Genomic DNA, 15,355 nt, shown 5'->3' on the forward strand with positions numbered 1-15,355 from the left:
CATGTTGCTATGATCAACAAATAGTTAAGGTGGTTCGCGAGAAAATAAGTACTGTATAAAGTTAGTGTAAAATCTTTCACTTGCAAGGCATATGACAACACTAATACATAAACTGAATTTTAATAAAACAAGTTTGTCTGGACTGCTTGTTTCTTCTTTTGCTGTGTACTTGTAGTAATGCCCTCCATGAATTGGAAACATGGCTTAACTTCCTCAAATATTTTGTGTAAGTGCAGCCAAAAGCCAAGTGTGTAATGTTGCATGTGAGTGAGAGAGCAGTCCAGCACAGTTGGACTCCTCTCTCTCTTTCAAATCCAACCCCAAAAATATTTACTAACACCCAAATGATTTCAACCTTTAATTAATACTCTTAATGGGACATGTGCACTTGACATTATAAAGTAACTTTACCGTATACACGTGTAGCAAAAATGTAAAGTATTTTATTTAAAAACTCCAATATATTTAATCCAATGTTACATGGACTTCGTCAGGGAGACAGACCATTAATTACATTCAAAAGATGAATCACAATAAATCACAATAATGAGTCATAATTCATGCATATAATAGTTCGTGTATTGGTCACACCAGAAATACATGATATTACACTATTAGAGTTCAAAGAAACAATTGTAAAAAGTTGCATTTAAAAAAAAACAAAAAAACTTATGAACATTTAATAGTGATAACTTCCTGAAACTTGGATATCACATGCAGTCTAATTGGTTCAGATTCGGACAATTCCGTAGAGTTTCACGTTTCTAGGAAAAGATGATCGAATATGCTGGAATGAAGAAGCTTAGTCTGGTTCCACAGAACCCTGCCTAGTGTCAGTAGAATGCAAAGCAAGGCAAGAATTTTCAAATTCCAGAAACGTAATATAATCTTGATGTTCTTCATTTCTAATTGATGTGGAAGGGCCAGTCTGTCCAAAGTAACAAAAATGGCATGAGCAGGGTACTTGATAGACACCTGGTAAGGAAAAAGGTGGTAATGCATCCTTTGTGTGAATAGTAGAAAGGAAGACATTTTCTGATCTGGTTTAAAGCAGGTGTATAGATTGAATTTTCGAAGAATTCTTGATATTTGTTTCACGGTACCTTTAAGGTAGGGTATCGAAATTTTTTTCATATCAGATTGTAGTCTGGTGGAAGAATGATAATTATCAATAATTTTTTGAATGGCAGTTTTGTTGTATCCATTGCATATCAGATTGTATTTAATTTTATTTAATTTATCTAACAAAAGGAGATCAGAAGAGCAGATCATATGAGCTCTATGTATAAGACTCTTGATAAGACCCATTTTTTTGTGATGAATGATGTTGGGAGGATGAGTGAATGTATCTGCCAGTAAAGCTTGGCTTATGATAAACTGAAAATTCAACATGAACTTTGGGATTATGAATAATTAAGGTATCCAAAAAGGGTAGTTGATTATTGGACTTGTGTTTCTTAGTGAACTTCATAAGGGAGTATAAGTAGTTTATTTTCTCCAGGAACTGAAGTAATTCTGAATAATTCTAATACATAAGCATGGCAACCCACAATGCCCTATAGTGGACTGTATTGGATCTCCCACTTACTACCTTGCAAATCATCTCTCTCTCTCTCTCTCTCTCTCTCTTGTCATCTTCAGAATCTCACTGGCCATACCAGATCTTATATCAAAAACAGTCTTGACTTTTAAGATAAAACAGAAGATCTATCTGATAATGAGATTATGGTTTCTTTTGATGTATTCTCACTTTTCACCAGCATACCATTTCCCAGAGGATATTATTAACCTATTTAAATTCACCACTAATGCAGGCTATTTTAAGCGGAATAATGAGTTGCTCAAGCAAATAGAAGGAACAGCGATGGGCATTCCTATCTCATCAGCCATACCAGATTATTTTATGGAACATCTAGAAAAAGAACTCTTTGATACTACATTCTCTCAGCCTCGTATATGGTTATGTTTTATTAATGATAACTTCTCAATTTGGTCCCACGCTGATTCAAAATTACTTCAGTTCCTGACTAACTAACATTAGAGGTAATTTTATTTTTACAAAACAAGGACTTACCTAGGCAAGAGGTACTAGCTTGCTGAATGTCACTGTGGAGGAAAAAGAGGATGAGTGTGTGGACATAATATGGTTTGAAGGTATGAATGCCCAATGAAATAACAATATTTTGGTCTCATCTAAAAATTAATGCTGAACTCCTGCCTATTCTATTCCCCTTTTTTTTTTTTTTTTTTTTCCATTCATACCTTCATATCTACTTCCAGTATCTTCCTGTTCTCAAGATTGACCAACTAAAAGCTATTATATACCTTTTCTTTCCCTAGGATTCTCACTAAATCCTTATTTTATATAATTTACTCTGAACTCTTGCATTGATTATTATTTCATATATGTGTTTCTTTTAATACATTGTTGTCTCTCATTAAGAGTGCAGTAGTTTACAGACAAAATTTGTCTGAAACAATTAACAAACCTTTTCCATATGCATAGCCATCACCACAAACCTATTAATAAATTTAAAATAAAAAACAAACTTCACTCAGCAGTCACTCAGATTTCTTCTCTTGCTCTCTCTCCAACTCCTCTTCCTCCACCATTAAATGTATTTTTGCCCTGTTGAAGATAGGTTTCTCACATTTCATCAATCATGATTTTGCTGAAAACATCACATTCATTCTTAAACTTATTTGGCAGGTTTTTCACTACATTGGGGTGGGGTGTGGGGGGGCTCTCTAAATTATTTACTATGATATTCTGATCATTCTTCATTGGGTTTTGTCAGTCTTGTTAATTCAGTGTTTGCAAAACTTGATCCTGTCTTATTTCTTGAACAAGAGAGCCAAAAAAGCAGCTGTGGAATGGTTGCTAAGAAGAGTTTCAAATATTGGGATTATGAAATGTAGATTACAAGGATAGATTGAGACTATGTGGACTGCAGATGCTGGTAGACAGGAAAAAGAGGGATGATATGATAGAGGGCTATAAACTCTCAAGAGGACATTATAGGATATCAATTGATATCCTGGGACAAGGAGAGCATCCATCTGTGGAAGTTAAGTTTGTGTGCAGTTATGAAAGGGGTGAGAACTAGATTTTTCTCTCACAGAACTGTGAATGAGTGGAGCAGTTCAATGACTTTTTGGATAAAGTATGATAGCTCTATGTATGGTCTCCCTTGATGAGTCCTTGACTCCCTGGAGGTCTAATAATAATATTAATAACTTCTTCCACTCTTACTTTTGACAGTACCCAAATTCCTGGACAAGATGAGCTTTCTCTTCTTGTAATAACTCATGCCTCCAATCTTTTTTGACATAAATATACCATGAGTATTTCCTTCTCAGTATCAGAGAAATTAAACTTTTCTCTTTCATTCTTGGGTGTTACTTTGCACAAACCACAAACCTGTCTAATCACTGAAATGTGTTCTGACCTTTTGGATTGTGTTTCTAACAGCTATATAAAAATTCTTCACTAAGTATAGAAGTTTCCATGCTAACCGTTTATCGCAGTTAACTTTTATAATTTCATCTCTTTGCTTTATGCAGGTGGTGTTATCATCCTAAATAAATTCACTACAAGTCTGCAGGATTCTCTTACTAAATTGAACAACTGCTGTAATAAATTTGGTCTGAAAATAAGCAATAAAAGACAAATGCTATACATACAGGGTGTCCCAAAATTCACGCAAGAAGTGATTTTGATAGAAAACACAGGTTTTTAATTAAAAATTGTAATTTCCTATTGATTCATAAAGTATACGGTATAGGGTTATGCATGGAATAGCATATCGGGTAAATGGCCTCCACGGCTTTGCTGGCACATACGCACTCTTTTGTCGAAATTTTCCATGACCGTTTTGCATAAATGTGGCTGAATTTCATTGATACAGCGCTCAATTTCCTCCTTCAAGGCGTGGGTGGTCGTGGGCTTGTTGGCATAAACCTTAGACTTCAAAAAATCCCAAAGAAAAAAATCCAATGGCGTTCAGTCACATGATCTGGACGGCCAATTCTGATCACCAAAACGGGAAATTATACGACCATGAAATGACTCATGCAGTAATTGAATTGTTTCTCGGACTGTATGGCATGTGGCACCGTCTTGTTGAAACCACATGTCGTCCACATCCATATCTTGCAATTTAGACAGAAAAAACTGGATTATCATGTGGCGATAGCGAGCACCATTAACTGTTATTGCCTTACCAGCCACATTTTCGAAGAAGAATGGACCGATGATGCCTCCAGTCCAAAACCTGCACCAAACAGTGACACGTTGTGAATGCATTTGTTTCTCAACAATCACTCGTGGATTTTCTGAACCCTAAATGCGACAATTTTGTCGATTAATGAAGCCATCAAGATGAAAATGAGCCTCATCGCTGAAGATGATTTTATTCGAAAAATAAGCATCCACTTGTTGTTGTTCCATAATCCACTGGCTTCAGTTCTTGAGTCAATTGAACTTTGTAAGCATAAAGATGCAAATCTTTCTTGAGAATACGCTGTAGAGAGCTTCTCGAAATGCCCAATTCAGGACAACGGTGCCGAATTGATGTTCCTGGACTCTCAGCAACACTCTCACGAACTGCTTCTATGTTTTCTGTTGAACGACTTGTTGAAGGACGGCCAGAGTGTATAAGATCACTAATTGATCCAGTTTCCTTGAATTTTTTAATTAATCTTTTCACAGTCGATGAAGTTAAATCACTATCCCGACCATATTTTGTACGAAAATTGCGAACTGTAGCTGCCAAACCTTCATTATTTTTAAAATATTGCTCAACAATGAAAATGCGTTGTTCTTTCGTGTAGCGCTCCATTTTTAATAACCCTGAACTGTCAGCTGCCACGCTGTCTTTTTTTTTCTCGTTGGAAACACTTCACCGCACAAATGGCGCTAAATTTAAATCTTGCGTGAATTTTGGGACACCCTGTATAAGCAAGAACATTCATTGAAAACATTAACTGCATCCTGAATGGACCTGTAGAACAAGTAAAACATTTCAACTATTTATGCACACTTTTTAGTGAGGAGGACAAATTAAATGTAGACAACAAAATTGGCAAAGATGGTATAATAGGAAGTCAGCTGAATAAATTTCTATGAAATAAGAGAGAAATTGGTCAAAACACTAACTAACTACATGCAGGACCATGTTGAAACCAATTTTACTATATGGATTTGAGAGCTGGGTTAGAAATAAAACAATTGATCAAAGATTAGAGACCACAGATATGAGTTTTGAAAAAGGGTATGGAGGCGAACAGATAGTCAACGGCAGCATCATGTTAAAAACAAGCATGTTGGGATGAAACTTGATATTGGTAGCATGCAGGAATGTGTGTGAGCAAAGCTAACCTCTTGGGGTGTCACCACTTAAACAGAATGGGAGAGAGAAAGGCTAGCAAAACAAGTCACCAGGATGGCAGCATTAAGACTTAGAGGGAGATTCCAAAGTGTATTGATATAGTAGAAAGAGCCTTAGAGAACTGAAACATACGATCTGGCAATATTGGAGTCTTGACAGATAACACATTAATTTGGAGGAAAATTGCCAGTTGAATGGTAGTGGTATTATCATTCGTTATGATTCATAATGTACTTTGCAACCCTTGTCAGTACATATTATGAATGTGATGATGGTGAACTTTTATAATTTCTCAGCTTTCCTCTAAATCTGTCTAAGCCTATGTTGTAGTTGCTTGCTGCTATCTTTTACACTTCTTCCACTTCATTTCCTTCTGCTGTTTTGAATGTTTTGTCTGTGGGAAGATTTGACATCATTTTCTCGTGCATTTTTAGATAAGCATTCATCATCATCATCATCAAATTCCTGCCATGTACCCTGAAGGGGTGTGCAGGATATGATAGTACTACATGAAAAATTTACATTGTTACTAACTTCCTATCTACAATTTTCCTCCAAATCAGTCTGTTACTTGTCAAGACTCCAACATTATCAGATCTTAGATAAGCATTCATTTGTTAGATAAATTATTATTTATTTATTTTATTTTATTTTGCCTTCTTCAGAACCTGATACAGCTTGTGATATGGTGGCTAACCCTGTCTGCATTGTATGCTTTGGCTTTGAGTTGAGTTAGTTTTCTAGAAACACAGTGAAAGTAGAATGATGTTGCAATAAAAGATTATGCTTCCTAAATAGTGCTTTTTTTTATCTTGCACTGACCACAGCACATCCTTTATCAGCTCTATTCATGGTAAAATTATCATTGTAAATATCATTTGACAAAGCATTTCAAACAGATTGTTTGAAATGGCATACTTATAAAGCCAGAATTACAATATAGTTCTGCAAGCTCAATCAACCAATTTGTACCTTGCCAGTCACATGACTGAAAGACATAAATAAATCTACACAAGGCATCTAATAATGAGGTTGCTGATCTCACATCAGCCGATGAAAATCACTTATCACCTAGAGAATTTTATAAACATTCATACCATCATGGAATTTGAAACAGCAGCCTTTATTGGTTGGAGAGCATGTATACTATTTACCTAGCAAACCGCCTACCAGCCAAAGAGAGAATTTTGATTCTCTGATTCATCAACTAATTTAAATGAGAATGATTGTCTCAAACCATCTCAGTTTTGGGAAGCAATGTTGCTAAATTCTTCTGGATATTGTAATTAATTATTTTTATTATTTTATATTTATGTTCCACTATGACTGAATATAGCTTTTTTTTTTTTTTTTTTTTTTTCTCTCTCTCTTGATATTGCAGACTTAGCTGTCCTCAATTTCATATAACATCATTTGCTCATAGAACTACTTTCTTGTAATTTTTTAATTAATCTGTTCTTTTTAATCTTGTAGCATTAAAAATGGCCAAGAAACCGAGGCCGGTTTGCCTGTTCTGGGGGAAGAAAAACATGAGTTTCTGGGTGACCCCCCCCTCACATATATATGAGACCGGCTAACTCATCTTTCGTTGAAAGAGACAAGATAAAGGTTCCTCACATCACTGACGGGAATCAAACCCAGGTATTTCCAACTAAAGGGCTTCGTCTATACCGACTGAACTACGGAGGCTCTTGTCAGTAAAGTGAAAGCATTAAAGAGCAAAATGTTGTCTACACTGTCCTTAGGGTTTTTCAGAAGGTACAAATGCCATATGAACAGATTTTTTTTTTTTTTTTAATGGTTGTTACAAGCTTCTGTGTAAGCAGAGTATCATTGGAGTTTTTCTCAATCCACTTTGCAGCATTCTTGATTGTGTTCTTGGACTGTTTTGTTGATGAATCAGAACTTGGATAGTGGATTTTAGTGGAATTAAGACCTTTTGGCCTTCATTCTGCAAGCATTATTTCAATAATATAGATAGAGCAAGTGTTTGGATTTGGTTTATGCAAATAGAAATAATCATACAATAATCTGACCAGGGGAAAGAAGTAGTAGAAATCCATAGGTCATTTGTTGGTGGTATTGCTAAACTTTGGCATTGTTATGCTTGAGAGACTTGGAGAACTAACATCTGTGGCATGGTTAGGATAATAACTGGTTAGGAAAATAGTCAAGAATGTTGGGAGAATGGTGAAAGTTATTTTCTATTCTGGTAAGTAGATGATTTATGTTAAGTCATTGCTGATAGCACTTACCTTTGTGCTGGTTTATTCTGGCTTAAAAAATTTATACCTGTTGCTATCATTGACATTAAAGCCCTGAAGAGAGATGACCACTCTTTTGGTAGCTTGATTATAGAAAAATCAAAAAAAAAATTCAGAGGTCAGATGTTCATAATTTATATCTTGCTAGAGAGAACAAATGAATTATGGTGGAATGCATTCAAGGAATTTTGAGGTAACATGTTTTATACTCCCTACTCCTTGTGGTATTCTCTGGCAAGGGATGTCAAATTTCGTTAATGTACAGTTATTCCTTGTGACAGAAGGAATCCTGAAGAGCTGCATTGGTTAGTTATAAATTGGAGGTATGAATGTAAGGGTGGTGTGTAACATTTATATTTATGTTTAAATCATAAATGTTTTTTATTTTATTTATTATTATATACTTAGATGGTTAATGTGCAGTAAAATATAATTTAGAGGTCTGAATGTAAATGGTGGTGGTTTGTAACATTTATATTTGTGTTTAAGTTAGAAATGTTTATTTATTTATTATTATATACTTGATGGTAATGTGTAGTAAAATAGAATTTAGTACTCCAGTATATTTCTTCCAATGTTATATGGATATTGTCATGGATAGAATATTAGTTAACTACACTCAATCATGAATCACAGGATGTGAGTCACGTAGCATGTTCTTATTAGTTTGTGTCTTGGTCACAACTGAGTTTTCAAAAGAATGTACTATTAGAGTTTGAAGAAACAAATCGGATAGCTTCTATAAATAAAAATAAGATAACTTATCAATATAAATAGCTATATATGTGTGTATGTATGAACAGTTAATGGCAATCACTTCCCAGAAAACTTTGGGATTGGCATGCATTCAGAGTGGATAAGATTTGGACAATGTTATAAGGTTTCATAAATAAATGTGAAACTAAAGAAAATAAAAGAAGCTATGAAAAGAAAAAAATGGAACTTAGAGAAATTAAAAATTACCAAGGAATTTGGAAATAGATTGGAGAAAGAATTAGAGGAAACAAGTTTTGTCAAAACTGAAGATCCAAAAAAGAAATGGGAACAAGTTAAAGAGAAAATAAAGAAGATTGCAGAAGAAGAAATTGGATATGTAAGAGCTAAAAGAATAAAAAAAACCTTGGATAACTAATGAGATTATTTCTCTAATGGAAGAAAGAAGAAAATGGAAAAATAAAGACACCCCAGAAGGGAAAATACAGTATAGAACCCTGAATGACAAATTGAGAAGGGAAGCAGAAAGAAGTAGAGAAGATTGACTTAAAAACAATGTGAAGAAATGGAAAAATATGAAAGCGTTGGAAGGTATGATCTTTTGTATGGAAAAGCAAGAAGCATGAATCACAAGAGAAATGGAATTCAAGCTAGAGGCATAGAAAATAAGAATGGAGAAATCATAACTGAAGAAGATAAAATCCTAATGAGATGCCTTCAAAGGAATACATTGAAGATTTATATGACAAGGAAAATAGACCAAATGATTTGCCATTAGAAGATATAAAGAAGGTAAATGAAGATGATCTTGGCTCAGAGATTTTGAAGACAGAAGTAGAAATGGCCATTAAAGAACTAAAATTTTGAAAGACAGAAGGAATAGATGAAATACCTGCAGAATTCCTGAAGCAACTTCAGAAGAAAGGAACTGAAGAAATAACCAAAATAATAAATTTAATTTATAACAAAGGACAATTACCAAAAAGTTTTATGATCTTAATATTTATACCTATACCAAAGAAAAGTAAATGTGGTGAACTGCAAGGATTTTAGAACAATAAGCCTCATTTCCCATACATCAAAAATGCTTATGAGAATCCTAACACATAGTATTGCATCTAAGGTGGAAGAATTTCTTGGAGAAGATCAGTTTGGTTTCAGGAAGGGTAGGGGAACAAGAGATGCGATTGGACTGTTAAGAATAGTAAGTGAAAGAAGTCTAGAAAGTGGGATAAGATGGTGGAAATAATGGAGAAGATTGGTATAGATTGGAAAGACAGAAGGCTAATTATTTCACTATATATGGGACAAACTGCCATGGTGAGAGACATATATGGTAGAACAGAACCAGGTATCATTGGACAAGGAGTAAGACAAGGCTGTTCTCTGTCACCAATTTTGTTTAACATGTATTCTGAAGCAATGTCAAAAGAAGCACTGGAGAATTCGGAAGAAGGAATAAAGATTGGAGGTAGACAGATATTTGCAATGAGATACGCAGATGACAAGGCATTATTATCAAATACTGAAACAGGACTACAGCATCTGTTGAACAGATTACTGGAATCCTGTATCAATTATGGAATAAAAATTAACATCAGAAAAACAAAGGTAATGAAAATAGCAAGGAAAGAGGCAAACATGGATATCAGAATAAATGGGGAAAAATTGAATCATGTAAAGACATTTAAATATTTAGGAAGTGTTATTAGTAGTGATGGAAGATGTAAAACTGACATAAAAGCAAGAATAGCAATGGGAAGAGATGCCTTTAATAGAAAATGGAATTTATTCAGAAGTAAAATGGATAGAAACCTAAAGAAAAGACTAATAAAATGTTATGTGTGGAGTATTTCCCCTCTATGCAGCTGAAACTTGGACATTGAAGAAAGAAGAAATTAAGATTTTGGAAAGCTTTGAAATGTGGATTTGGAGAAGGATGGAAAAAATCAAATGGACAGATAAATAACTAATGAAGAGGTCTTAAAAAGTGTAGTAGAAGAAGAAGAAAGAAGTCTGTTAAGGAGGATAAAAAGAAGAAAGGGAAACTGGATCTGGCATATTCTGAGAGGGAATGGAATCATCAGAGATGCCACCGAAGGAAAAATAGACAGAAAAAGACCCAGAGGAAGAGTAAGGAAAACAATGCTAGGTGACATGCTGAATGGAGACAAGTACACAACCTTGAAAGAGAAGGCGCAGAACAGAAGAGAGCAGAAGAAACGTTTTTGCTACTAAGAGAAGAACCTACTCAGTTGCTGAATACTCAAGAAGAAGAAGAAGAAGATAAGGTTTCACAAGTTTCAAGGAACAGGCAATCATATTTAAATCTGTTGATTGATGAATCTTCGTTAAATTCCAGAGAACTCTCTGTCTAGTATCAATGGCATGGAAAGCAGTTTCAGATTTGTCAGATTCTAAAAATTTAATGCAGTCTTGATGTTCTTAGATTCTAATCTTAGTAGAACAGACATTCAGTCAAAAGTAACAGAGATGGTAATTTGTACTTGATAGATTTTTTTTTATGTTATCCTGAGTAGGATAAGGATTTTGTTTTCTATTTTTGACTAATTTTATAATTTATTTTTTATTTTTTTCATGGTCTGGAAACACTTCTCTAGAGACCTAACATGGAACTTTTTCAAGCCACTTCAGACCTCCAATAAGCTGGGTAGTTGTCTCACACCAAGCAATGAAATTCATTTCCCATCTATAGACATCCACAAACATCCATATCTGTGGGAGGATTCGAACCCATGACCTGTTGATTTGAGAGTGGATACTCTAACTATTCAGCCAACCAGGCCAGCAGATGAAATCAATCAGAAGTTCCATAAAGAATGGAACTTCTGATTGGTTTGAAGGTAGCATATAGGTTGTACTTAGGAAGAACCCACTTCTGTTCAGTTGTTTCTTTAAAGTAGTGTATGGAAATTATTATCAGACCAGATTGTAGTCTGACTGAGGGATGAAAACTGTCAATAATTTTCTGGATGGTTGTTTTGTTACAAACATTAGTCATTGAAGTGATTTTTATTTTATTTAATTCCTCTAATAGACGGAAATCAGAAGAGAAGATTGCATAAGCTCTGTGTACATGATTTTTTGGTAATATCTGTCTGGTGATGGTTGATTGTGTGAAGATAGATAGATTTGTCTGCCAGAAAAGGAAAGTTTTCTATAAACTAAACTGAAAATTCAGTACTGCCTGTAGGAGTATGGATTATTAATGTATCCAAAAAAAAAAAAGGAGAGAGGAAGACTGGAATCAACTTCACGACTGGATGTACATCCAGTCGTGAAGTTGATATGGGAATACAAGAAGTCTATTTAATCCAGAAATTATAGTGATTCTCTCTCTCAAAGTGAGATCAAACTGTAAAGTTGATGTTGTTATTATTATTTTTTTTATGGCATCTCCATGGAGTTTGGAGACTCGTGGGAAAATCAAATAGCATCAAGCATCATACACATAAATCCTATCATACCTCACCATCCATTCACCATCAGGAAATCTCACAACCAATTCTGGCAATTCCACTGGCAATAATCCATTCCACTCACCACTCTCTACACAAAAAAATTTGGTCCACACACACCATACTAACCATGCTCTTACACAACTTCCACAAATGGCTCCTAGTTCTCTGACTAGGGGTTTTATTTTGTCATATATTGAAAAATTTCACTTGCATCAATTTTATAAAACCTCTTTAATATCTGCCATGAATCCAAGTAAGATGCAAGGTTGAAGGAAAATAGTATTAAACGTTTTCTAGATTGTTCCATAAAATGTGTTTTGTTTTTTAATTGGAATTTTATATCTTTTTTGTATAAATTTTTAGTTAGATCATTTTTCAGACAAAAAGATTCACAGTTGTATCTTCCGCATAGATAGCATTGGAGCTTCTCAGCAGGGCCTCTGCATATTGTTATAAACTCTCTCTTGTTTAAAGTGGAGCTTTCTTTTGCATTACCGTGCATTAGGACTGTGGAACTTCAGCACTCCCAATTTTTCTCGATATATAAATATATTTATTAATTTATTTATATTTGCTTGTAATATTTAATTTTATTATCAACAATCCTATACAGTTCTCTTATTTTGTATAAAATATAATAAAAATCTATCTTGTGGCACTTGGAGGGCGAAGGACACTAGCAGCACTGTTTACCACAGTGTCGTATTGCTATGCGTGCAAGCTTATGCACGTCATAGTGAGATGTGAGCTATTAACGTAATGCGGCACTCCATCACGCACTTCCACTGTTGTTTATATGCAGTTTTCCCCAGTAGTAGAGTGTTTACTCAGTCTCTTTAAATATTTGGACATTACAATTAAAGGATTTAATTGTAATGTCCAAATATTGTAAATCCATTCCTTTAATTACAATTAAAGGAATGGATTTTATTTTAAAGTAATTTTGAATTATACTAAACTGTATAATTTTATCGATAATAAATAATATTTTTTTCATGAAACAAAACAAGAAGAAAATATTTCATTTTTAAGTAATTTTGAATTATACCAAACTGTATAATTTTATCGATAATAACAATATTTTTTCATGTTTAATTTTTTTAAAAATTTTTTCCATAATTTTGATATTTTATCCAAACACGTATACACTGTACTTACAGTGTGTATGTATATTTTGAAAGTTGCAGCACTCCCATGATTTCAAGCCACAAGCCACCACTGATTACTGCTTTATCTCTGAATTGTGGGGATTCTGGGTCTCTACAATGTGTGTGCCTTTGTTGGGTTTAATCACGGCATAATAAAAACATTGTGAAGTACAGGAAAACCTCGCTTAACGCGATTAATAAAACATTAATGAAGTAAATACAATAAACAATAGGGAATAATTATAATTCATCCATCAGTTAGCATAAATTTGGAAAAAAATTACAGTATAAGGTATATTAGAGGATAAAACTCAATTGCTTAAATTTTTATTTAATGTTTAAACATTTGATTGCGCTACGTTTTCACAAAAAATTTCATTTGAATCATGCTCGAATTTTTCATCTTGTCTTGCAATTTGCGATCCCTTTATCAAGATTTCGGCAGGCTTCGAAGCTTCGTTCCATATCAGGATCAGCATCAAACAAAATTTCCTTAGCATACTCAATGTGATTGAAAACTAGCTCAAGTTCTTGTGCAGTTAGCTTCTTAGTTGTAATATTCCCATCTTGTTCACACTCTTTATCATCATCATCTTCTTCATATGCACACTCTTCTTCTAGTTGAAGGAGATCATTCTAGCTTAACTGTTCTGCGAATCAAGCAAAATTTAACACATTTTATTTATCCAGTTTGTTAAATCCAAGATCTTTTCCAATTGTGCTGATTTCTTCAATAATGTTAGATCTTGAATTTTTCTCACGATAAACTAATATAGGCTTGAGTTTAAAGTCACCTTCTGCATTGCCTTCTAATAGAAGCGTAAGACAATCTTTAGATACTCTGTATCCTGGTTGAGATGCTTCAGTTTTAGCTAGGAAAGTTTTTGTTGGCATACGCTTCCAAAAGAGACCAATTTCGTCAATGTCGAATATTTGCCGATTCTCATAATAACCCTCCTGAGTTATCCTTTGCAATTCTTCAGGAAACTTGACTGCAGAATCTTTATCAGCACTAGCAGATTCCCCATTATTCTTATGTTATGCAGTCCATTTCGATTTTTAAAACAGTCAAACCATCCTAAACTCGCAGTAAAGCTTTCACATTTCTCTTGAAATTTGGTCTCTTTCAATGAGGTAAAAATATTGAGACCTACCTTTGCCTGAATATTCCTATACTAAGAGGTATTCATTTTTGGTTATAATCTTCAATCCAAAGTGATAGAAAATGCTCCATCTCAATCATTAAATTGCTCTTATTTAATGTATTCCAAACTGTAGACTCGCTGTATCCCAGGTCTCGCACAATCATTGTATTACTAGCTCCACTTTCATATCTCTTAATGACTTCCAGCTTTTTTGCTCACTGCAGATTGTCTACAAAAAATTTTGCATAACGTAAAAAATCACATTGACTGATACTATTTCTCGCTTAAAGCGGCAAATAGTATCATTTCACTCACTTGCGCTAACTGATTATCGTGCATATTGAATTCGCATTAAGCAAAATTTTCCTGTAGACGAATTTGAGACCTTTCAAAGTAACGGTCACTTTGAGTTTATAATATACAAAGTGGCAGTAGTGTCGTGAGGAAAGTGATCTAACACTTAGTGGTATACGCGTTCATTCATCAATAAATCAGTAAATAAGTGGTACATTTCAACTTTCAGGTGATATGTGCTACAAGATTACTCCTGGATCTAAATTTGCACCTGATAGCTTGGCGTCTCAAGAAAAGAGTGAGAGTTCTGATTCTGATTGGGATTTTAATTCTGCAAATGCAAGATCACAAGATTTAAAATTTACAGTATTATCTGACTTGAGGTAAGTTTTATAATAAATAGGTAATTCTTATATCTTTTGATGCATGCCTTTTGTGTTCTCTTAATAATTTCCTAATATACTAACAGTAGAGAAATAATTCATGGTTTAATTCTGACATGATTGATGGAAGAGATGTATGTAGGTTATTTGTAGACATTGTTTTAAACATTGAAGCACTGCATGTAATGATAGGGAAAAAAATAATTAGTAGAATTCAGCATATATTGACCTTGGTGAACCTCAAAAAATATATTTGGTACACCATACCTGTTGAACTATAAGGAAGTATGTTTATTTTAACAGTATTGATTACAACACAGAATGATAAGAAAATGATTAATATTTATTAACTTATTTGCAGATATTGCACTGAAGATGCTGGTATTATATCCAGCATCTTCAGAGAACAAGAACAGTTTGTCACAGTACATGAAATAACAACAGTTTGGTATAACAGTGGGACTAGTTTAAAAAAAAATTGTAACAGACAACAAGGAACTAAAGTCCTAATTGGTGCCATCTATGTTGTTATATC

The 15,355-nt window shown here is 34.0% G+C and overlaps 1 protein-coding gene across 1 annotated transcript in view; it reads left to right on the forward strand.

Annotated features, from left to right (window-relative positions):
• The window catches only part of LOC150095219 (ATPase family AAA domain-containing protein 2-like), a 538,448-nt gene that overhangs the window by 282,723 nt on the left and 240,370 nt on the right, over positions 1–15,355 (forward strand). Inside the window, exon 14 of the mRNA XM_090410622.1 lies at positions 14,667–14,820. Coding sequence (XP_090266748.1) covers positions 14,667–14,820 — 154 coding nt within the window. The remainder of the gene's footprint in view (positions 1–14,666; positions 14,821–15,355) is intronic.

This window comes from Typopeltis vanoorti, chromosome 20, assembly GCF_054136105.1.
Source record: "Typopeltis vanoorti isolate ZY-2024b chromosome 20, IOZ_Tvanoo_1.0, whole genome shotgun sequence".
Lineage (NCBI taxonomy): Eukaryota > Metazoa > Arthropoda > Arachnida > Uropygi > Thelyphonidae > Typopeltis > Typopeltis vanoorti.